At 54.9% G+C, this 20640-nt stretch overlaps 10 protein-coding genes across 10 annotated transcripts; 5 read left to right on the top strand and 5 right to left on the bottom strand.

Moving 5' to 3' along the window:
* Nucleotides 1-131: 131 nt before the first annotated feature.
* K452DRAFT_327498 (uncharacterized protein) lies at nt 132-1675 on the top strand (the record flags this gene model as incomplete). The annotated part of the gene is made up of 2 exons (XM_033544922.1): nt 132-384; nt 438-1675. 2 exons carry the CDS (start codon nt 132-134, stop codon nt 1673-1675), a joined length of 1491 nt encoding a protein of 496 aa, XP_033396409.1.
* Nucleotides 1676-4215: 2540 nt separating this feature from the next.
* Nucleotides 4216-4968, bottom strand: K452DRAFT_194651 (uncharacterized protein; the record flags this gene model as incomplete). The annotated part of the gene is made up of 1 exon (XM_033535919.1): nt 4216-4968. A coding segment is annotated over one exon (753 nt), but the record flags the coding sequence as incomplete, so codon positions are not given.
* Nucleotides 4969-5487: 519 nt separating this feature from the next.
* K452DRAFT_273441 (uncharacterized protein) lies at nt 5488-7682 on the bottom strand. Its single transcript, XM_033539142.1, has 2 exons — nt 6002-7682; nt 5488-5923 (listed from the first exon to the last, which is right to left on the bottom strand). The coding sequence occupies exons 1-2, from the start codon at nt 7580-7582 to the stop codon at nt 5516-5518; spliced, it is 1989 nt and encodes a 662-aa protein (XP_033396407.1). The 5' UTR covers nt 7583-7682; the 3' UTR covers nt 5488-5515.
* Nucleotides 7683-8007: 325 nt separating this feature from the next.
* Nucleotides 8008-8887, top strand: K452DRAFT_273438 (uncharacterized protein). The gene is made up of 4 exons (XM_033539141.1): nt 8008-8202; nt 8274-8366; nt 8420-8456; nt 8515-8887. Exons 1-4 carry the CDS (start codon nt 8077-8079, stop codon nt 8553-8555), a joined length of 297 nt encoding a protein of 98 aa, XP_033396406.1. The 5' UTR covers nt 8008-8076; the 3' UTR covers nt 8556-8887.
* A 252-nt stretch (nt 8888-9139) lies between these two features.
* K452DRAFT_273437 (uncharacterized protein) lies at nt 9140-12022 on the bottom strand. The gene is made up of 4 exons (XM_033539140.1): nt 11765-12022; nt 10475-11578; nt 9884-10423; nt 9140-9834 (listed from the first exon to the last, which is right to left on the bottom strand). The coding sequence occupies exons 1-4, from the start codon at nt 11774-11776 to the stop codon at nt 9586-9588; spliced, it is 1905 nt and encodes a 634-aa protein (XP_033396405.1). The 5' UTR covers nt 11777-12022; the 3' UTR covers nt 9140-9585.
* Nucleotides 11925-12880, bottom strand: K452DRAFT_50088 (uncharacterized protein). Its single transcript, XM_033546751.1, has 2 exons — nt 12572-12880; nt 11925-12527 (listed from the first exon to the last, which is right to left on the bottom strand). Exons 1-2 carry the CDS (start codon nt 12649-12651, stop codon nt 12137-12139), a joined length of 471 nt encoding a protein of 156 aa, XP_033396404.1. The 5' UTR covers nt 12652-12880; the 3' UTR covers nt 11925-12136.
* Nucleotides 12881-13715, top strand: K452DRAFT_50087 (uncharacterized protein). Its single transcript, XM_033546750.1, has one exon. The coding sequence runs from the start codon at nt 13151-13153 to the stop codon at nt 13631-13633; it is 483 nt and encodes a 160-aa protein (XP_033396403.1). The 5' UTR covers nt 12881-13150; the 3' UTR covers nt 13634-13715.
* A 322-nt stretch (nt 13716-14037) lies between these two features.
* Nucleotides 14038-16890, top strand: K452DRAFT_309804 (uncharacterized protein; the record flags this gene model as incomplete). The annotated part of the gene is made up of 6 exons (XM_033543274.1): nt 14038-14060; nt 14122-14203; nt 14237-14389; nt 14451-14795; nt 14840-15646; nt 15709-16890. 6 exons carry the CDS (start codon nt 14038-14040, stop codon nt 16888-16890), a joined length of 2592 nt encoding a protein of 863 aa, XP_033396402.1.
* Nucleotides 16891-17447: 557 nt separating this feature from the next.
* Nucleotides 17448-18059, bottom strand: K452DRAFT_50064 (uncharacterized protein). Its single transcript, XM_033546749.1, has one exon. The coding sequence runs from the start codon at nt 17870-17872 to the stop codon at nt 17531-17533; it is 342 nt and encodes a 113-aa protein (XP_033396401.1). The 5' UTR covers nt 17873-18059; the 3' UTR covers nt 17448-17530.
* Nucleotides 18060-18173: 114 nt separating this feature from the next.
* On the top strand, nt 18174-20126 carry K452DRAFT_230065 (uncharacterized protein; the record flags this gene model as incomplete). Its single annotated transcript, XM_033537074.1, has 1 exon — nt 18174-20126. The coding sequence occupies one exon, from the start codon at nt 18174-18176 to the stop codon at nt 20124-20126; it is 1953 nt and encodes a 650-aa protein (XP_033396400.1).
* Between the last annotated feature and the right edge of the window lie 514 nt (nt 20127-20640).

The following is a 20640-nucleotide window of genomic DNA, read 5'->3' as shown; positions in this document are numbered from 1 at the left end:
TGCCGAGCGCATGTTCGGAGGTTGATGTCTCAGGCGCTGCTAGCGGCGGGCCGGCTCGGATCGGCCTGAGGTTTTCGCCGGCCAAGCCCCGTCCTAGCTTCCATCTCCCTCACACCTTTTCCTTCCGTGACATGACTGACTTTATCCACCCGACTCCTCCCCTTCCTCCTCACTCCGTCTTCTCGCCCGCCCAGAGACGATGGATCGTCGCCATAGCATCGGTCGCGGCGTTCTACTCCCCTTTCACCGCGAATATCTATTTCCCCGCCCTCGTTGACATCGCCGCCGACCTGGCCGTCTCCTCCGAGAAGATCAACCTGTCCGTCACCACCTACATGATCTTCCAGGGCATCACCCCCACCTTCTGGGGTGCTTTGACCGACCGTAAGTGCGACTCCATGCCGCCACGCCAGAAAGCCCGCTCACCGCATCCCCAGACTCGGGAAGACGCCCCGTCTACATCTTAACCTTTACTGTGTTCATTGTCGCCTCCATCGGCTTGGCCGTGGCAAACACCTACTGGCTGGTTCTCGTGCTACGCATGCTCCAGGCCGCCGGGTCGGCCTCCGTCGTGTCCATCGGCAGCGGAACTATTTCCGATATCTCCACCCCCGCCGAACGCGCTGGCTACCAAGGTTTCTTTTCTGTAGGGCTTTACGCCGGGCCCGCCATAGGACCGTTTCTTGGTGGTGTACTGACTGGGTCGCTTGGCTGGCGATCAATCTTTTGGTTTCTGGTCATCGCGGGCGGCGTGTACACCCTCGTCCTGATATTTTTCCTCCCAGAGACAATGCGCAAGCAAGTAGGCAATGGCAGTCACCAGCCGACAGAGTGGTGGAAACTCCCTCTGATGTACACGCTCCACCTTTCCAAAAAACCTGAACCTGAAGGCCCCAAGCCATCCCCGCCCAAGGCATGGGCAAACCCACTCAGATCGCTCTTGATCCTGAAAGAAAAGGACGTCTCCGTGATTCTGCTCTTCAACGCCGTAATCTACACGTCCTACTACACCGTCACTTCCAGCACGACCCAGCTCTTCTCGAGCCACTATGGCCTTGGCAGCTTGCAAATTGGCCTCTGCTTCCTCGCCAACGGCATCGGCGCCATGTCCGGCAGCGTCGTGCGGGGCAAACTGATGGATCGCACTTACCGTATTCGGCGGGCGGAATGGAAGGAGAAACGCGCGCTCGAGTCTGATGTCACTGCGCCCGAGCAGTACGACGACAACGACCTCTCAACATTCAACGTCGAACACGCGCGCATGAGCTCCCTGCCCGCCTGGTATCTCGTAAACGTCGGCACCGTTATCGCGTACGGATGGTTCGTGCAATACAGAATCCACCTCGCCGCGCCGATCGTGATGCAGTTCTTCATTGGCATGTCGTCGACAACCATCTTTGGCATTACGAACACACTCATTCTAGACATGTTCCCTGGGAGCGCAGCCAGCGCTATCGCTACAAACAATCTGACGCGCTGCCTCTTAGGAGCTGGCGGCGTCGCACTAATCGACAGGATCCTGACATCCCTTAACGGCCCTGGCTGGACATTCACCATGATCGCATTCATCTGCCTCGCTATGTTCCCCCTGCCACTAGCAGAATGGACGTGGGGATTCCAATGGCGAACCGAGCGCACACGAAAGCTGGCCGCGAAAGCCAAAAGCGAGAAATAACAACCGTTATCATCAACCGTACAAGCACCCCACACACCAGCACACGCACCGTCTGTTCGCTAAACTCGTCTCCCTTTGTGCGGGCCAAAAAAGCAGTCGTCCGTGTTGGCGCAAGCCACGCGCCAGCGACCCGGACACCGTGGATCCCCTCCTCGTTCCCCGCCCGCCGCTGACGTACCCGGCCGCGCCGCGCTTCGGCGTGGCGCGACCGAGATCCGACGGAAATCCGACCCTCTTTATCCGATCAGCCGAGACCGCCGAGCCGATGCGCGCGTGCGTGTTTTCCCGCGTGGGCGGGCGGGTGTGAACTAGGGTTTAGCTGTGGGTTGAGGTGGGGGTGCGGCCGCTTGAGCGGTGGTGTGGCGGAGTGCTGGGGCTGTTTGAACCCGGGGCCGAATTCTGGGTCGGCGGTACGTGATGCCGTAGTAAGTACATTCATTTCTTTTTGGTATAGGGATGCACTATTGTCGATTTTGGGGTGTTGTGGTGGGTTTGGTTTACCCTGAGGGGCTGTGTATAGTTCTGGATAGCGTTGTTGTTGGTAAGATGTTTCTAACGCTTTGGTTATGAATACTCAGTAACTAGATTATAGCTCTTACAATGAATAAAGAAGAACACACCTAACAGACAATCCCAAGCACATTGCCTGAGACGAAACTACGCTCTTTCACTGAGGTTACCTTAGAGCTCATTTAGATAGCCCAAGGGACTCAGCGCCACTATATCTAAAACCCGTTCCGCAGAAACCCACTACAAAAAAACCCATCATATATGCATTTCAAACACCCGAAACCAAAACCAAACCTCCGCGCCTGCGCAGAGCTACATACAACATATGCAACAACTACGTAGTATATACACCCCAAACCCAGCGCGCACTAGTACCGAGCACGCTGCACAGCTCGCCAGCGACCCACACTGCCTACGAACAGAGACCCACGCGGTTTGCGCTCTCCCTGTAGCAGTAGCTGTAGCAGTAGTAGTAGCAGCGTCTTCCTCGCACAACACCCGCGTACATACAGCGTCCACTCACAGCCCCCGCCGCACGTACTCGCACCGCCCTGCCCACTCGTTGCCGAGGCAGTAGTAGACGTTGACGTCGTTGTCGTCGGCGACAGCGGCGGCAGCGACGGCGGTGGCGGCGGAGGAGGCAGCGCCGGGGAGCGTGACCGTGCGGATTGCTGGCGGAAGAGGCGTCGTGCTGGAGAGGGGTGTAGGCGCGAGTGTGAGTGTGGGTGCGGCGCGCGGGATGGCGGCTGCGAGGCTGCTGGCTATGATGAGAAAGAGGGGGGTTGCGTTCATTTTTTTGGTGTGGTTGTTGGGGTTGGGGCTGTGGTGGTTGGACGGGTGGGTGAGTGAGTAGTGAGTGAGTGAGTGGATGTGATGCGTACTGCGTAGCTGGCGGTGTTGATGGGTGGGTGTGAGGGTCTGAAAAGGAGGAGGGGGCTTTTGTATGGTGCGCGGAGGGGATAAAGACGTTGGTGGATGTGCTTTATTTAGGTTGGTGTGGTGGGAGGGCGCTTTGTTGAGTTTTAGGTCGCGTGTCATGAGCAGGGCTTGCTGCTTCGTGGCGTGATGGTTTTGGGGGTGGCGTTGTTGGCTTGTTGTTCTGTATGAATATAAAGTTATTGGTCTGGCGTTGGATTGCTTGAGGGTATGCCCTTGAAGTGGGCGGGGATGAAAAGGTAAGGGGGTTTTGGGGTTGAGGCGCGGTATGCTGAGGTGAGGGCTCTTGACTTGAAGTTTTTGGTTGTGCCTTTGTTTTGCCTTATTCTTATTTAATCTTATTGTTAGCCTTAAGTTTATAGCTCAGGCTTCATTGATATCTAATATTCTGTTAAAATAGGCTGATTCTATAAGTAGTAATGACGAAGTCATGTGTTGATACTTCCTAGGGATAGCTAACAATGTTCTAAATATTTTTTACGCTGAATTAGAAATCGTTCGGATGGGTATACCGATTAAAGAATTGTAGCCTTATCTGCTCAATTAACGATAACTTCTCTTCGTTAATTTTATATTTTGTTCGCTGAGATACTTTCTAATATATCTGTCAATTGTATCCATATCTCTGCGTAAACTTTTACCGATTCTACTGAAACGGAAATGATTAGAGTTGTTTAGGGTCAGTGTAAATTTTAGTGAAACACTATATATCAACTTTTCTGGCTATAATCACCAGCTTTTTTTCTCAACATTGCGGTTCTGAGAGACTTGATAGACGTCTAAATGTACTAGTAATTAGTTTCAACTATACTTATGAGCTTTGATATTATGCTAATCACTAGAGAACCCGAAGGTTAGAGTTCCACAGTTTGATGGCACGTTAGCATTTCGTTATCGAGAGAGTGCATACACTGTTCAAGCTACCGCTGGCAATCTTTATACCTACATACTACAGGCTGACGAGCATGTGAATTATTCTGTACCTTTTATTACCGTCAAAACCTGTTGAGGTCCAGTCATTATCTTGCACAAACTAAAACTCTCCTCAAGCATACGCTCACTCCAGTACCGAAATCAACCACTCAACTCTCCTCCTTCGCAACCGCCTCATCAACCGCATCCGCCATAGCGCCCATACTCCCAAACCGCCACGTCAGATCCACTCTATCCTCCAAATCCTCAATCTTACCCCCCATAGCACTCTCTTCCTCACCCGGCCCCGTGCCCCTCGCAATCCACGCGCTAGCCAGTCCCGCCCTGCCTGCCGGGACATGATCATGAAACAGACTCTGGGCGGTATGCAGAATCTCCTCTTTCTTAACCCCCAAATCGCTCCCACAGCGCTCGATCAAAAACTCGAAGTTGCGGGCCGCGGGCTTATACGACCCGATATCCTGCGCCGTGTACACGGCATCGAACGTCACGCCGGCCAGCCCGCCCGCCAGCGTCCCTGCAAACGACTCGCGGTCCACATTCGAGAGGATGACGAGCTTGTAGCGCCGCGCGAGGCGCTGCAGCGCGGGCACGGTGTCTGTGTACGCGGGCCAGGAGGCGATGGAGGCGGCGAAGGCGGCGGCGTCGCTGGCGCTGGGCGCGGGGAGCCTGAGCTCCGCTGCTAGGGCTAGATAGATCGCGGCTAGGAGGTCGCTGTAGGGGGCTGACGGGTGCGTTGTTTGCAGCTGGCTTTCTTGCGTCATGAAGGCCCGGAGGCAGGCGGCGCGTGAGCTGCGGAAGGGGTGCGTGGGTGCGAGTTGCGTGAGGAGGGGGGCTAGGGAGTTGTAGATCCCTCGCTCCCAGTCGATGAGCGTGCCGTAGCAGTCGAGTGTTAGGCAGGTGAATGCGGTTATGGGTTTCGTGCATGGCATGTTGGTTGTGCTATAGATTTGACTTGTTTGTAGCGTTCTGAGGTATAAAATAGTGTCTTCTAAAGGGAGGCGTAGGTGAGCATCACTGTCTTCTTAAATCCTATATGATATCACGGTGAGATAGAATGTCGCACTGCCAATTACGCCTGTAAGCAGAGCTCATGGTCAGCGTTGGGACTTTGAGCGGGGTATAGGGCGTGGCGTGCCTGTTGTGGCACCGTAGCAAGGAGGGGCACCAAAAACACCCCGCAACCGAGGCAGTCATCGTCACACCGCAGATACCGAATGACTTTTTAGGTAAGCCAGTCGTGCTGGTGGTCATGGGGACACTAGCTGGATACCGGAAATTAAATGTCGAGACTAATGTTTCGCGACGAGTGGTGCATGTAGGCAGACGACTTCATGGATAGCCTGGTCCAAGTGAACCAAGATGGGAACATTGCAGTAGAGGAAATGCTGTAATTATAAAAAACTAGACAGACTTCCAGAAGACCGAAATATTGTTATCGCCTCCCATACTTGTGAATCCTTACTCAACATTGAGTTGCACAACGCCCTTCTCGACCCTATCCAAGGCATCCTCCAAGATCCGCAAATCGCCCTCGCCCGCTTGAACTCCCTGCTCACCCTCCTCAATCCTTAGCTCACCACCGGCCGCCATGCCTTTCCTGAACGTCGTAGCCACTTGCCTCAGCGGATGCAGGTAGCTACCACCAATATCGTTATTCGCGTGCAGTCCATGGACATCCAAAGCCTTGTGCAGCGGCTTCGCCGAGAGCAACAAATAATAGAAATTGAGCGTGGCCAGGTAAAAGCTCAGTTCCATTTTGAACTTGGACCACGACTCAAGGAGCGAAGGCGCAGTGAGGTCGTAAGACAAGTCCGGGAAGAGGAACGGGGACACTGTAGCCAGCGCAACGGGTGTGCTGAAAATAGACTGGTTGGTGTCCGGTTCTGTTGATGCCGTTGAGACATTTCGAGAATGTCCGCGGCTACCTGACGATGACCCTGGTACTGGTGCAGGTGCTGGTTGGGCAGCGGAGAGAAGCTTCATATTGGCTTCGACGGTTTCGCCCTTTAACCAACCCACGGCACTGGCCTTGAGATTCTCGTAAGGGCAATGCTCAAGGGTGTCGCGGATGAATGAAAGGCGGACAATGTCGGAGGGATGAGAGCGGAGGACCGTGGAAGTAAGATAGTGTGCGTGATAGCGGAGAGTGGGAGAAGGACTGTTGGCTGAGAGCAGCGATGTAGTCTGCAAATACTTGGCAAAGTATTCATCATCTGCGGGTTCACCGACCATGTTCTTCTCAATGGCAAGGATGCCCAATGTGAGAAGAGTGTCAATCAGTGCCTCAGGCTCTGTGCCAATGTTCCCCGGCGTCATGCTAAGGAAATTCTCCATGATAGTCGCATGCTCAGGAAAGATATAAAGGTCCTGAGCATCCAGAGGCAAATTGTAGAGAACCTCGCTTATCTTACGAGCAGTGAACAAGAAGAGAGACCCTGTCTTGGACAGCGGAATGTCGTCTGCCGTTGATGGAGGCTCGTCTTCTTCCGATGGCAACCCATTAGGTTCCGGCTTCGTGTCAGTGATTGCTGCATATAGATCTTCAGACGGTATATCAAGATCACGGGCAAGAGCGGCAAGCTGTCCCACAATGCCTGACCTTTCCACCAAAGGTTCGTCCTCGTTGAAGCGCTCCGCATACGTCATTTTGTTGGGAATTTTCCTCTCCGGATGGAGTTTTTCATGTACACGAGCCGTCCAGGCAAGCGCGGGAACATCCTCGGGCGAGGAAAGAGAAAGCATATAATCTTCCAAGATATGAGTGAGGAAGGACTGCAGGAGCTTGTTCTGTAACTCATCATCCCCCTGCGATGTCGGTTCCTTGGACGCTTCCGGATCTGCCGCAATCTCAGGCAAAGTAGCTTTGGCAAAAGAAAAGCTGCTCGTTCTTGGCGGCAAATGCGGTCGTTTCGTGCCTGACAATGTCTTCACTAACTTTGTCACTGCCGGTGTAAGGTTGGTTGCATATGGCCCAGCCTCGCTATAGCTGCTTAAGACAGCCTGGAGAGAAGTTGACAGAAACCGACTTGGGTACTTTGTTCTGATGCGCGGATGTAACACAGCAAGCATAGAAAGAAGCGCTTCAAATTGTAAGATCGGAAGAGGTGTCTTCGGATCTTTATCATCGGCTTTGCTGGTCACGGAATCTTGTGCCTTGCTCTTCACAGACTCGTCATCTGACACGATGGCGCTGTCGCCAGCAAGCGGGTGGGTCTCTTCCTCTTCATCTTGGTCGATGCTCTCAAAGTCAAGAAGCCTCAAAGATTCCGTGACTTTGAGAACCACTTCCCGCGGGTTGCCCAGCCTTGCGATGTCCTGCAGGCATTGCTCGGAAGCCGGTAACAGCGGAAGCAGTAGATGGACCAGATCCCAGCCAATGTTGGTGGTAAGCTCGGGATCCTGAAGAACCGTGTGTAACGTGGGGAGCAGCTCTGGTGTCAGGTTATGCTCTACCAGGGTAAGGTATGTGAGGTGGTCCATGACGGGCGGACGCCCCGCGATGAAGGGATGCTCTTCTTCGGTCATATTGCGCGTCGCGACGAAGGTGGTGGAGATAGGGAGAGAGTTGCAGTTACGCGCAAAGTGGCCGGAGATGATCCTGGATTCGCGATGGCAACGATCAGCTCTGGGGAGGGAGTTATTAGTAACCTGCCTGCGCGACTATGTGAAACACGCGGAGCGTCATCATCGTGGCGTTTCACCCAAGCACTGCAGCCGGGGGATCACGTGCATGCTGTCATGTTCGGTTCGACAGTCTTCTGCAATAGGCCAGCGGGAACACGAAAATCAAGGAGCTTGGATTCTCGCGAAGACGCGTTCGGGTCAAGAGTTTGTCTCACTCAATAACCGCAGAGCAGCAACCGTGATCTTCATAGTTCCCGTCACTGCCCGCATCGCGGAAGCAGGTGACTAGTGTCTTGGCATCAACGTCCCGAGCAACGGCGCGGGCAACATCACTGCCAACGATCTACCCCGGCAAACCCACCCTTCCCGACCCGAACTCACAATTCTAGCCTGCCATGGCTGACGTCGACGACACCGCGACCGCGCCGGTCAACGAACCGCTCGACCTCGTCCGCCTGTGCCTCGATGAGGTCGTCTTCGTCAAGCTCAGAGGTGACCGCGAGCTGAAGGGCCGCCTGCACGTAAGTGCGCGAGCGCGTAGCGCACATTGGCATACCGCGGGAGCATGAGGAGCTGATGATGGTGTGGACAGGCGTACGACAGCCACTGCAATGTGGTGCTGGGCGATGTGGAAGAGACCATCTACGTGGTAGAAGAAGACGAGAACGAGGAGGAAGTCGTGAGGGTCAGCGCAACATGCCCGGAATACCGGCTACACGATGGCTAACTGTTGGGCAGACGGTCAAGAAGCAGTCCGAAATGCTCTTCGTCAGAGGTATGGACGCTGGTGTCATGGCACTCGACTAGATGAGCATGCGCTGACTGAATTGTAGGCGACTCCGTTGTACTGATTTCGCCTTCGGCCCCTTCGTAACGAAACAACGGCACGAATCTGTTTGATATGATATCATTGGTCATGGGCAAGGGGAGGAACGTGAAGAGAATCGTCGGGATTGCCATATCCGAACTGGAGGGAATCAAGTAGCATGGGATCGGATCTGCTTGCGCATCCATATTCCATGCATGACGTTGAACTGAGCATGGGCGCTAAGCTCCTGAAAGACAGTTTGGTTGGTTTGATGCCTCAGGCACATGTTGCCTCAAAAGGGAAAGCGCCACCAACAGAACAGATTAAATGAGATACTCCGTCATTGGTGGAGCCCCGTGATATACACGAGGGCCTCCTGCTATCGGCATGCAAGAGACCAGTTTCACATTCATGGATTACCTCGTACTCGCGTTGGATGCTCATGCCCATCCCCGGGAGAACAGTCATAAGCCTACCACTATAATCAACTGCGGCCCAATCTGCAAATAGATACGTCAAGTCACATCACATGTTACGCAAAGTGCCTCAGAAGTGATTGGATGTGATGGTTACCCTGACAACGAATGTAGGTAGCAAGGGACAACCCGTCGGTCACGCGCCACATGCCAAAAGCAGACGGAGCACGGTTTCAGCTTGGATAAATCTGTTTGAGAACTGCTGGGTGAATCTACCACTATTTGCGGCGCCTATCCGGTATAAAGCCTGACCATGACACAAACCTATCGGTGAATGTCCCATTAACGCCAATACTTCAGGAGTCCGCAGTCTCTACCGCCCATAAAGCTACAGAAAAAACTTGTGTTGAGAAGCACTGGAGTTGCTGCATAAAGTCGGAAAAAGGGGAATTATGGGTTCGTTTCGTCGTGGCATCGTGAACCCAATATCGCCCACTGTACAACGCATTACGCGTGGAAAAGAAGGAGACAGAGGGTGGGGGAATCTGTGAAGCAAGGGGTCTCTTGAAAGGGCAAGTCGCATGTTCAAGAAAAGCAAATCAAATTCCAAAAGGGGCAAAAAGAAAGTCCAAAGCAAGCCTCATGCCCATCCTGGGACGCGCTTGCTAGCGTGGCAAGACTCACATGCGACGCCAGGTGGAACTGTAGCCGATCGAGCTGGCACAATCGCGAGAAATCGACGGCAGTTGGAAGCCCTTGTGGAGCTCCGTTTCGACAAAGAGCGAGGCACGCTTGTATCGCTTGTCGGAGTACTTGTCGTAGACGGCAGCATGATGCTTCTGAGGCTGTTCACTGCACTCCAGAATAACTGAGACGAGGGGACGAAGCTGAGAATAGGTGTAACCGGAGTAATGCACGTGGGCAGGGCTCTGTTAATTATCAGCATAATGTCCTCTTGTGCACATCATGTAGACTTACCCAGTCGCCCTTCTTCAGCATGAAACGAGCCAGACAGTGTGCTCCCGCAGCAGTGAAGCTCGGGGTGCATCCGACGAAGCGCTCATCCATAATCGTAATTTCCAGGAAATACTTGGCCAGAGTACGTGTCTCCAAGTCGTAGTCGTCAGCCTTGCTAATCCTCCGAAGGAAGCTCATCGGACCCGGCCAGCCAAGTTCGAATTGGAGCATGCTCAGCATGAAACGCTCCGCCTTGAGGATTTCATCCACGGTGTATCCGCCGTCAACCATGTAAACGATCTCCGAGACCGAAGGGCAATTGATTTCCTCGTACTTCGCGGCGACAAAGATAGCAGTGGCACCAACGAGCTGAAGCTTACCGAGAGATACGACTTTGCAGGACAAGAAACGATCCACGTAGTTAACCGCGAGGAAGAGAGTCTCCGGTAGAAGAGTGAAACGGTGATGAACCTGGACAAGCCAGTCCATGAGAACAGAGCGCATGGACCACTGGATTTCGGCCTGGTTGTCCATATAGAAGGGGTTGGGCTTCATCCTTTCCTGCGCTTACGATTAGCATAGTGACTTTGCGAAGAACAGGCGTATACGAACCTCAAGCGCTCTCATGTACTCAAAGATTTCGTCACCGTACTCCGCAACCATTGACGTATCCCAGACCTCATCCTCGATATCCTCGGCCGTCTTGTTGTCCTCAACCCACTGCCTAGCAGCTTCAAGCTCCGCTCTAGTACGTGCCGTGACTCTAGGAGCAAGGACCACGGTGACACCACCAGTCGTGGTGTCTGCTCTAGGCCGCAAAGACCTAGTCGTAGTGTAGCCAGTGTATCCATCCGCGTCGTAGTAGTCTTCGTCCTCTTCGTCGTAGTAATCCTCGTACTTGTCCAATTCGGCCACAGCAAGGAGATCTTTCGCTGACAGAAGTTCCACCTGGTGGCGTTCAACATCTTGTGTCTTTTGTTCCGGAAGTTCAACCTGTTCATGGCCAGTGGCGTGCTTAGGTTCTTTGCGAGACAGAGGGTCAGCAGCTTGCGTAACAGGGTGACCATAATTTTCCTCGGCAACGACGGCAGTCTGAAGACTAGTAGTAGACTCCTCACGAGGCACAGAAGGCGCATGTTCTTCGATCGTCTCCTCGGCGATTGTTTCCACCTGAGTCATGCGTTCAGCCGGGGGAGAAAGCTCAGGAGCGGTGTTGCTTCTTTCGCGACGTGTAGAGTGGGGCTTCTGGACAGGGGCGAGGGGTTCCTTGGATGGCTTGACCTCGACGGGCGCAGGCTCTCGGAAAATGGCAGTGCTGCGCTTAGCAGTGATCTTCTTGGCCTGGACGGGTTGCGCGACGGGCTCAGGGACGTTTTCTTTCGAGTTGTCGGTTTGGTGAGGGATCTTTTGGGAGGCGGTGGAGTTGGGACGTTGGGCCGGGCGGAGGATGGTGGAAGACTTTGAGATCTCAAGCGTGGCATCTTTCTTCATGCCTTTTCCACTAACGGCAAGATCGTCCTTCACCGGATGTTGGACGCGCGAAGTGTTGCTGACATCGGCGAAAGCAGTGCGCTTGGCAGCGGCCTTGAGGGCGCCGTTCTGCATGAGCGAGGAGAGGGCGGGAGTGGACTTGTTACGCTGGTGAATGGTTTTGGCCTGGACAGCAGGTGGAGCGTTCTCATCGCGGACACGCAGCGCGCGCAGTGGACGTTGAGGCTATAAGGGAAATGGTCAGTTAAAGGACCGATCAGGATGGCGCAACTGGGGGTGAGTCGCAACGAGTCATGGGCGGCGTGACTTGGTAGGCGGTCGGCAGAGGAGGTCGGAGGGGGGCCCGCTCATGTGGCCACTGGCCAGGCCGCAGCAGACACAGACACTTTGGCGGACGGAAGATGGACGTACCTTGGCATCCATGGTACCTAGCAGCGGGGGAGTTGTCGAGGGTACAGTGGCTTTTGCGCGGCGATCCTGCGATTAAAAAACAACAACAACGGCCGAGCGTCGTCGAGGGCGCGGGCGGACGGGGGTTGGGGGGCAAGCTAGAGCATGTATAAAAAAGGTGCTCTGGCTAAAAGGCGTTGCTGGGGAACAATGAGAGGATGGCGGGATGGAGGAATGGGAAAGACAACTCCAGTGTTTTGAAAGCGCGAACCACGGCCAGCGCAAGAAGGTCTGTGTAAACAGACGGCGGTGTACCGGGATCAGGGATCATGCTGCGCTGGGCGGCGGCCGCGGCGGCTGGATTTCCCCGGGGCCGGGGCCGCCGCACCAACGTCACTTCCTCGCCGCGCCATCGCGTCCGCCGCGCCCGCCCTCGACCAGCTCAAAGCCCACCAACGTCCTCGCCGCGAGTCGAATGCCCTCGCCGACCCGCCTGCGCTTGTCGCGCGCCCCCCAAGGCCCAAGCCCGCTTCGTCCCGCGCCCCAGATCGCCCAGCCTACCTGAAACGCTGCCCGCCTCCCCCCAGCAACCTGCCGATGCGTGCGCGATGCGAAAAAACGTGACATGCCTCGATCAATGCCCTCTTGGCCCCCCCCCCGCCAGCTCCGCCCACAATCCCTCGCGCCGCCATCCTGCCTGTCTGCCTGGCCTTGCGCAAGCGGTTGCACCATGCTGGCGCATCTCGAAACGCGCCCTCGATGTGCCAACAATGCTGCCCCACACCTGAGCCTATCAGCTAGGTTTGGACGCCTCCGCTTAAAACTCACCATCTGCAAGCGCGCCCGACCTCGTGCTTTGCGACTTTAATCGCGCCGCTCTCCGCTGCGCCGCTCTTCCCTCGGTCCATCGCCCATCGCCCATCGCCTATCTCTTTTTTTTTATATGTCCAAGATGCGATGCGATGCGATGCGATGCGCTGCGCTGCCTGCCTGCTCAGGGTCTTGCCTGCGTGCCTGCCTCTCGGGACAAGACGGCAGCGCCGCTGATCTGCGCATTGCGCCCCCCCTCAGCACCAGTCGGCCTGGTCGCGCCCATCATGAGGATACGTAGCTGCCACAGTGCCAGTGACTACAATCCATACCCTCCTCGGGGCCACCCGCCCTCGACGCCCCCCGGGGTGGCTACTGCGACAAGATATATGGATACTCCGCCGTGTGCGCAATGAATGTTGTCGAGGAAACCGGGGTCGCATCATCATCGCCTGTTCCCAGGCTTCCGGCCTAATTGCGGAGAGACAGCACTTGGGCCGCTCGTCGCGATCTGCCAAGTTGCAGCTGCAAGAATGCTAACTCGGCAATCCTTTAAGAGAATGGTCTCGCCGGCACCGTAGTCCAGGTCGCCTCCTCATGCTTTGTTTGCTTCACCGGACGGATCCACTGCTGAGTCGCTGTACGGCGGCCAGCCATGCCGTTGTGGAGCAGCAGACAGCGGAACCCCAGGGCCGCTCTGGGGGCGCAGCGCCACGTCGGTCATCTAGAAAAGACCCCTCAAACGAATCTCTGTGTGTATGCGACCGCATTAGACATGCTCTGGGGCATGTTGGACGATCTGATGTTGAAGCGCATGTTGGTGTAGTCGGAACTGGGGAGCGCGCTCGATTGTGCGATCTTCCCCCGACGCCCGCAACATATCTGCGGCACCCTATGTCATTGGCCGCGCGGAAGCCAGAATACACACGCCTGTTCGCTCATCCTGCGTTTCTCGTAACGACGGAGCGTGTCCGGCCTGCATTAGTTGTTCACCTGCGGGCTGGACCGATGCGCTGCGCTCGAGAACTCTGGCTTCGACCCTCTGCTCCACCGGCACGTATGCGCCTTTGCTGCTCCTAGGAGCCCTGGCTTGCTTTAGCTGCCCTGTCGCCTTTGCCCGTGCTGCGTATCTTCAGGCCAAGTAGTGGTCGGCAGGCTAGTCTAAACTTTAGATACCGTGAGGGCCGTCAGCGGCATCCGAATATCTGACGAGGGGGGCTTGCGCGCAATATCATGGACGGTTCATGGCCAACATGACGGCAGTATTTCAGTTCGAATGCAGACAGAAATGCTTCGCGACATCGAGATTCATCATTTGCGCTCGTAATGCATGTCTCTGTGTCTTGGAGACTACCGTCTGCCTCTTCAGGGTGTCGCATCGCGCCGCGTCACGTTACGTATGGGCCGCACCAAGTAGGCTGCATTCGAGGTGCAATTGGACCAGAAGTGGATCGCATACATCCAATAAACATATTCCATAGTACATGCCTGCTTCCTTGTGTTCGTGGTGCGTTGTTGAGCGGCATAAGTCGACCCATCCGGGCCGCCTGACACTCGCTAGTTAAGAGTCGCTGTCACTCACACATCCTCCTCTCCGACCTGACCTCCCATTCTCCGCTACCCTCCCCTCCCAAAGCCGCAGCCCCCCAGGTAAGTTGACCGAGGCTTTCGCCGTATGCCTAGAAGCACCCTAAGCATATTACTAGCGCCCTGCCGCCAACACTCGCTCATAACGACCCAGCAGAACCTGACCCTATCGGTGTGCCACAGACGACGAACCGGCGCTTGACGGAACTCCTTCAACGTCAACACCCCGACCCCATCACACGTCGAACGGTATGTCTTTGCTTTCACAAACTATATGCGACCGTATCTCCATGCCTCTGGCACGACAGAGCTTTTAAATTCGGCCGAGTCTGAGGCCCGCTCGTCACTGACCTGGGCCTCCGCCCTTGGATCCCCTCAACCGTCTAACGCCAACGACTACCATCCACAGCCCATCCATGGCATCAATATACTCGGCGATGCCGATGAAACACCTAGAACACATCCAACTGACGCTTGTCGCGGTTTAGGCACTTGTCGTCCTTTGACCGCTTCTCCGCCACGACCCCTCTCTCCTCCTTGCGACGTCGGCCGGTTCGCTCCTCCATACTTCTCTACAAATAAACACAAGTTGGCTTCGGCTCTGGGCGATCCGAAGCAAAGCCTCCATACCCGCTGTATTGACTGGGTACACTTGGTATGGAAGTTTCCAACCTCTTGACCGACTCCATCACGAACCAGAGCCGCCACGCCGATACCACCAACTACCCCGTGCAAGCACCGCAACAGCCCACGACGGAGAACCGATTCGGCGCGAACACGACCGCAATGGGTTCCACATACCAGAGCACTACGGTCGCTGAAGGCGCACCGACCGCGAACTTGTGGTTGCAGTCGCACTCTCCGAACAATGCCAAACCTAAGCACGTCAGCTTTGAACTTCTTTTACAAGACACCCCACAGCACCGTGCGCGCCTTCCGATGCGCGTTAACATTTGGCCCCACGACACGACTGAGTCGATCGTTGCGACCGTCAAGAACTTCCACGGCATCTATGATGGCCAGGGCTACGGGGTCAGCTTCGAAGACCGCGATGGCAATACACTCATTGCGAGGTATGAGAACTTTGAGCACAACATGGTCGTGTACGTCCGGAGAATACCACAGGAGCCTACGGGTACCAGTGAGTACAGCCATACGCCACGCCACTCCATGTCGCCCAGGAAGTCTCATTACGACGACCGGATGCTCCCTCCACAGCAACTATCTAGGCCCTCTTCGCGCGGCGCGCGAAACCGTAGTGCATCGCCGCGTGGTCGCCGAAGTGTCTCTGTGAGCACCAACTCTAAGTCACGTTCGCGACCGAGTTTCAAGGGCCGGGCGACCAGCTCCCACGGCAGCCTTGGAGACATGACAGGCGACTATAGCGATAGCGACGGTGAGGGATCAGTCACGAGCTCGCGCAGAGACAACTTGGCCAGCGCGGAGATCAGCCTCGACAACATCGTCGAGGGCGGTCGTCGAAAGCGGGCCAAATTCGACAGCTCGGTAAGCTCGACCACAGTCTTCTGCAAGGTTCCTACTGCTCTAACATGGCTACTTAAAATCAGGAGCTGCCTTTGTTCGCACCTCCTCAAGTACCCATGACAAACCCGGTCCCCTCCGTTTCCCCCCATCGCCGCATCAACAGCAACAATGGAGTGTCGCCCTTTACGTACTCAAACCAGCAAACTTTCTCATACACACATCCTTTGCCTTCGCCTCAAAGCCATGGCCAAGTTGATATCTCATACATGCAGGGTATGCCAATGGGCACTCCTTACGCTGTTTCTAGCGGGCACCCGCACGGACACAGGCTGCGTACACGTGGCAGTGGTCCAGGCCAGCCGTCCAGGCAATCATACGGCTACAGCGGAGCGTTCCCGACACCCGACCCCACGGTCGGGGGCAGTGTTATTTCGGATGAGGATGTCGCGCTCCAGTTGATGCGCCTTGGTGATGCCTCCAACTTTTCTTCGGTCGGTCGCACATCAACCTCTACCCTTGATGATGCTCTGAGCGGCAAGGCTGAGGTGGCTTCATCCGACGAAGCGAGCGAGGACTGCAGTGAGGACGATCTCCCCCACTACCATGGACCGTTGCAGCCCGCTGGGAGGCTGCCTGACCATGAGCTTCCCCGCAGCTATGACAGTGGCGAGGACAGCGGTGATGACTACGAGGACAACAGAGACGACTCGTTCAAGGATGAGAGCGATGAGCTCATGCCTGATGAGAATGGTATTGTCACGTCCAAGGTCCCGAAGGTCAAGCACCGCGCCGAGTCTACCATTTCGAAGACCTTCAAGGTCTCGAAGCCTCGTGCTCACAACAACCCCAAGAGCAAGACCAAGACTGTCAACACTGCTAAGCCTCCAATTTCTCCCACATCGCTTCCTTCAATCTCTCGCAAGACGTCGAGTGCCTCTCTTACCATGCAGCAATTCGGTGCGGACGAGGAAGATTTGTCGACCAAGCCTCGTTGCCAACGCTGCCGGAAGAGCAAGAAGGGCTGCGATCGTCAGCGCCCTTGCCAGCGTTGCAAGGACGCAGGTATCGGTATTGAAGGATGCGTTAGCGAAGACGAGGGCAATGGCAGGAAGGGCCGCTATGGCCGTCATATGGGTGTTCCTGTTAAGAAAACAGTGCCTGAGGTTCCCGCCTTTCCAGATGGGCCCACTGCGGTTCTTGGTGGTGTAGTTGGTTACAGCTCTTTCGCAGCCGCCGCCGACAAGAGCAAGAAGCGCAAAAGATAGTTTATCGCTGAGGATTTCGTTTAGCGGGCTCTAAAAGCCTTCAGGATTTTGGTTTATGGCGCTGGAGTAACGGCGGTTGGGCGGATCCTCGTGGTTTTGACAGCACAGCGAGTTTTTTCCAGCGGCTTTTGAAAGCTTCGTTCCTTACAGTTCCCTTGTACTTTCTTCCGGAGAGTACGTCCTTCGGCACCATCGCCTCGTTCTGCGTGTTTCACCGTTACGGAGCGAAAAAGGAGGAATGTCGCTATGGAGTTCAACACATATCTTGCGGACCTCCAACTACAGAATTGTCCTCTACCGTTCCTTCAAAACCGCCAACCTTTGACAGCCAGAGTTCCCTCGACCTCGACCCTGATCTCTTGGATAGGGGCGTGGTACCAACTCTTCTCAAACATTGTCTTCTCGAGAGTTCTTCGTTATCTATCTATTACACTATCAAGCATCCTCCAAGAAGCCGATTGCGCTTATGCCTAGCAGCCCCCACACCCGAGTGGTTGTAGTCACTCAGCCCAATCCTTTGCGCTTTGTTTCACGGATTTTGACGATTGCTGAAAACGATTGATGGCACGCGGGAAACAGACAGGGCAGAGAAAGGATAATTTGGCGGAGAGCGAAAAGGTTTCTCTTTTCTTCTTTCCCTTTAATGTGTGTTCATCCAGGCGAAGGAAGGCTCAAAGGTGTTGGGACTCTTTTTCTTTTTCTGGAGGTTCGTGTAGCTCAGCCTACAACCAGAGGAAAAAAAAAAAAAAAAAAAAAAAAAACTTAAATTCAATGTGCGCGCCTCTGGCATGCTGGTGATGTTGAGTGAGTGAATGAGGGGTATTGGTACAGCGTGTATGTACACGTGAGGGCAAGCGAGGTTACATCCAGGACGGGCTGGCCGATGACGGGTCCCTCTTTGCCCCTCCCGTATCATGGAAGTCTGGCCACTTTTTTCTGGTTGACACTGAGCAAAAGTCTTTCGACGACTTGCTGCAAACATCTGGCGCTGGCAGCGGCTAGCCGGGTGCCGAAGTTGCTATTTCAGGTAGTGTCCAGGGTCGCTTCGTTAGGCTCCAGTGGCAGCCTCGTGCCACTTGCTCGTAACGGAGAGGCAATACATCATTTAACTGCTGTGCCCTCACGCTCGCTCCAGCTGCGCCGACTAATTTCCCTCTGTCTCGTCCAGCCTCGCTTTCACTCCCTCAATTTTCGCCGACAGCGCAGCTATAACCAGTCATTATCGATTTTCCCGACCCGCAAGCTTATGCTTCTTACCTAGGTACATAGGACCCACCACCGCCATGGCCGACGAGCCAGCCGTCCCGTCGCTCAAAGCCCGCATTGCTGCCCTCAACCTACAACCAAATGCTGGAGTCCTGCCCCCGAGCTACGGTCAAGCCATAGGCGCAAAGAAACGTCCTCCCCCTCCGCCTTCGGCTCCCCCGCCCCGCCTCTCCTATGATGCTCGCAGCGAGAGCACCAACAACCCTCCGCTCCAGGACAATGGACCAACTACTGCAAGAGGCATTGGCAATCTGCCTATGGAGGCCGAGAACCAGCGACGCATTCTTCCGCCTCCCACCATAAGTCGCCCGAACGACGCGCCAGCATTACCGGCTAGACCTCCACTTCCACCGAGACCGGCTTCTATGCAGAAGAGCCCTGCGCTGCCACCACGCCGCCCCTCAGGACAGAGCATACAGAGGAAAGAGAGTCAGGAATCAATTTCTACAGTCGCTTCGGGGCGCTCAACCTTCTCCGCACGGTCTGGTGGTACAAGCCTGAGCGGGGTATCAGAGTCGCATGGGAACAGAATGAAAGCGCCGCCTTTTGATCCCTCGACGCTACCCAAACTACCGCCCAAGAAGAGCAGGGCAGAGAAAGATGCGGATCTTCATTCAGTTCGGTCGAAATACTTGAACAAGTCTAATGGCTCGACATCACCTCAGCCACCAAGTCTGCCCGCCAGACCAGCTCTTCCTAACAGACCGAACACCGTGAGCTCCGCCATGACACCCAGGCCAAGACGTTCTGCGCTCGAATGGGGAATGAACAAGGACACAGAGCAGTCCCCTCCTCTTCCAACCCGTCCTGGTCAGACGATTGTAGAGGAACCCCCGCCTCTTCCAATGTCTTCGAAACCTGACCTTTCCGCGTTGCAAGCCAGCAAACCGCAACCAACAGCGCAAAAGCCCTGCCTCAAGTGCCGAGATTTCCGAGCGGTCGATGCACATGCAGCTCGTTTCCCGCGCGAGGCTATACCATCGCATGATCTGGGCTGGCTGGCTCACCAGCTGACTGATCCCTTCCCGTCATTGACTGACAAAGCCCGAGCTATATTCAGCTGGCTTCATCATAATATCGATTACAACACACGCGACTTCTTTGCCAACAATGTCAAGGGCTCGACTCCCGCCAGTACTATTGCCACTGGTCTTGCTGTTTGTGAAGGCTATGCCGCTCTTTTTTCCGCCCTCGCTTCTCAAGTCGGACTCGAAAGTGTTGTCATTGGTGGTCATGGTAAAGGGTTCGGCCATGCGACTCTTTCTCCGGGCTCACCTGTGCCGCCTTTCGGTTGTGGGCACGCTTGGAATGCCGTGCGCATTGATGACGGCGAATGGAAGCTGATCGACTGCTGCTGGGGTGCCGGTTATATCGACGGGGGCAGCCGTTCGTACACCAGGGCCTTCAAACCCGCCTACTTTAACATGGATAACAACGAGTTTGGGCTCAAACACTTCCCAGAAAACAACCGCTACTTTTTCAGGACCGACGGGCGGGTTATTACGTGGGAAGAATACATCATGGCACCACCAGGGGCGGAAGTGTACGGCTTCGCCGAAGACCAGGGCATCAAGCAGACGTCGTTCCAGCCCAACGTCCGCGAAATCCGCATCTACGACCCGAGCCCCACGGCGCCGCCGATCATCCGCTTCCAGTTCGAGACGGTGTGTCCGCACTACAATCCCGAGGCGCTGGGCAAGGGCAAGCCGTACATGTACTTTTTGTGCGTCGAGGGCCGGGATGGTCGCAACAAGCAGTTCCTCCCGTTTGAGACGAACGGACAGTTCTGGTGGTTGGATGTCCAGCGCATGGAGCTGGGCGCGCCGGGGCAGAAGATCATGATTGCGGCGGGAACGAAGTGGAAGGATGGCGGAGATGGGAGTGGGAAGGGTGTTACAAGGCAAATGTATGAGATGGATAAGTACGGGTTTAGGTATTATGATGGAGTTTGTACTTGGAGTTTGGGTTGAGTGGGTGTAAGAATGTGGTGATGCATAGTAGCTTGTTTGGTTGTTTTGTGGATGAGTTATACCCGAGCTTTGTATGTAGCTATTGGTCTTTTTAGCAATTGGTGTTTTGGCACTTGCTTGGTCTCTTTGTCATTTAGGCGCTTGTTGGTCTAATGAGCATGTTGTGTTGATCGTTGTGAATGGAAACATTGTTATTCATCCCCATAGTAAGCGGCACTCCGCAGAAGATAAAGCATGCCCAATCGCTTTGCATTTAGACGTTGAAGATACTCCAGGCATGCCTACATGCTCCTGTAAATAGTAGATGAAACCTCTCCCTATGAACTACTTCCTATGTAGACCTAGATCTTACGTTTGTAGCTGATTTTTTCTTCATGAGGGTATGTAGATTGTAACAATGTCTCTCCCCCTCCGACCCGTGGTATACTTCCTTAGTAGAGGGTTTCCGACGCGCAACTAGTTACGATTTTTGAGCCAGTCAGCAGCTTCCAACTATCAAGGCTAGCATTGGCTG

The sequence above is a fragment of the Aplosporella prunicola genome, assembly GCF_010093885.1.
Source record: "Aplosporella prunicola CBS 121167 unplaced genomic scaffold K452scaffold_16, whole genome shotgun sequence".
Taxonomy (NCBI): Eukaryota; Fungi; Ascomycota; class Dothideomycetes; order Botryosphaeriales; family Aplosporellaceae; genus Aplosporella; species Aplosporella prunicola.
This window is presented reverse-complemented; position numbering and strand designations above follow the sequence as displayed.

Excerpts from the sequence above, each read along its gene's own strand:
- K452DRAFT_273441 (XM_033539142.1), bottom strand. The coding sequence starts at position 7,582 with ATGACCGAAGAAGAGCATCCCTTCATCGCGGGGCGTCCGCCCGTCATG. Across the intron at positions 5,924-6,001 it reads CCCAACCAGCACCTGCACCA|TCTATTTTCAGCACACCCGT; the intron begins GTACCAGGGTCA and ends GACACCAACCAG.
- K452DRAFT_273438 (XM_033539141.1), top strand. The coding sequence starts at position 8,077 with ATGGCTGACGTCGACGACACCGCGACCGCGCCGGTCAACGAACCGCTC. Across the intron at positions 8,367-8,419 it reads ACGAGGAGGAAGTCGTGAGG|ACGGTCAAGAAGCAGTCCGA; the intron begins GTCAGCGCAACA and ends ACTGTTGGGCAG. Across the intron at positions 8,457-8,514 it reads CGAAATGCTCTTCGTCAGAG|GCGACTCCGTTGTACTGATT; the intron begins GTATGGACGCTG and ends ACTGAATTGTAG.
- K452DRAFT_273437 (XM_033539140.1), bottom strand. Across the intron at positions 10,424-10,474 it reads AGTACATGAGAGCGCTTGAG|GAAAGGATGAAGCCCAACCC; the intron begins GTTCGTATACGC and ends TCGTAAGCGCAG. Across the intron at positions 9,835-9,883 it reads TGCTGAAGAAGGGCGACTGG|AGCCCTGCCCACGTGCATTA; the intron begins GTAAGTCTACAT and ends GATAATTAACAG.
- K452DRAFT_50088 (XM_033546751.1), bottom strand. The coding sequence starts at position 12,651 with ATGGACCGAGGGAAGAGCGGCGCAGCGGAGAGCGGCGCGATTAAAGTC. Across the intron at positions 12,528-12,571 it reads GTCGGGCGCGCTTGCAGATG|GTGTGGGGCAGCATTGTTGG; the intron begins GTGAGTTTTAAG and ends TGATAGGCTCAG.
- K452DRAFT_50087 (XM_033546750.1), top strand. The coding sequence starts at position 13,151 with ATGCTTTGTTTGCTTCACCGGACGGATCCACTGCTGAGTCGCTGTACG.
- K452DRAFT_50064 (XM_033546749.1), bottom strand. The coding sequence starts at position 17,872 with ATGTTTGCAGCAAGTCGTCGAAAGACTTTTGCTCAGTGTCAACCAGAA.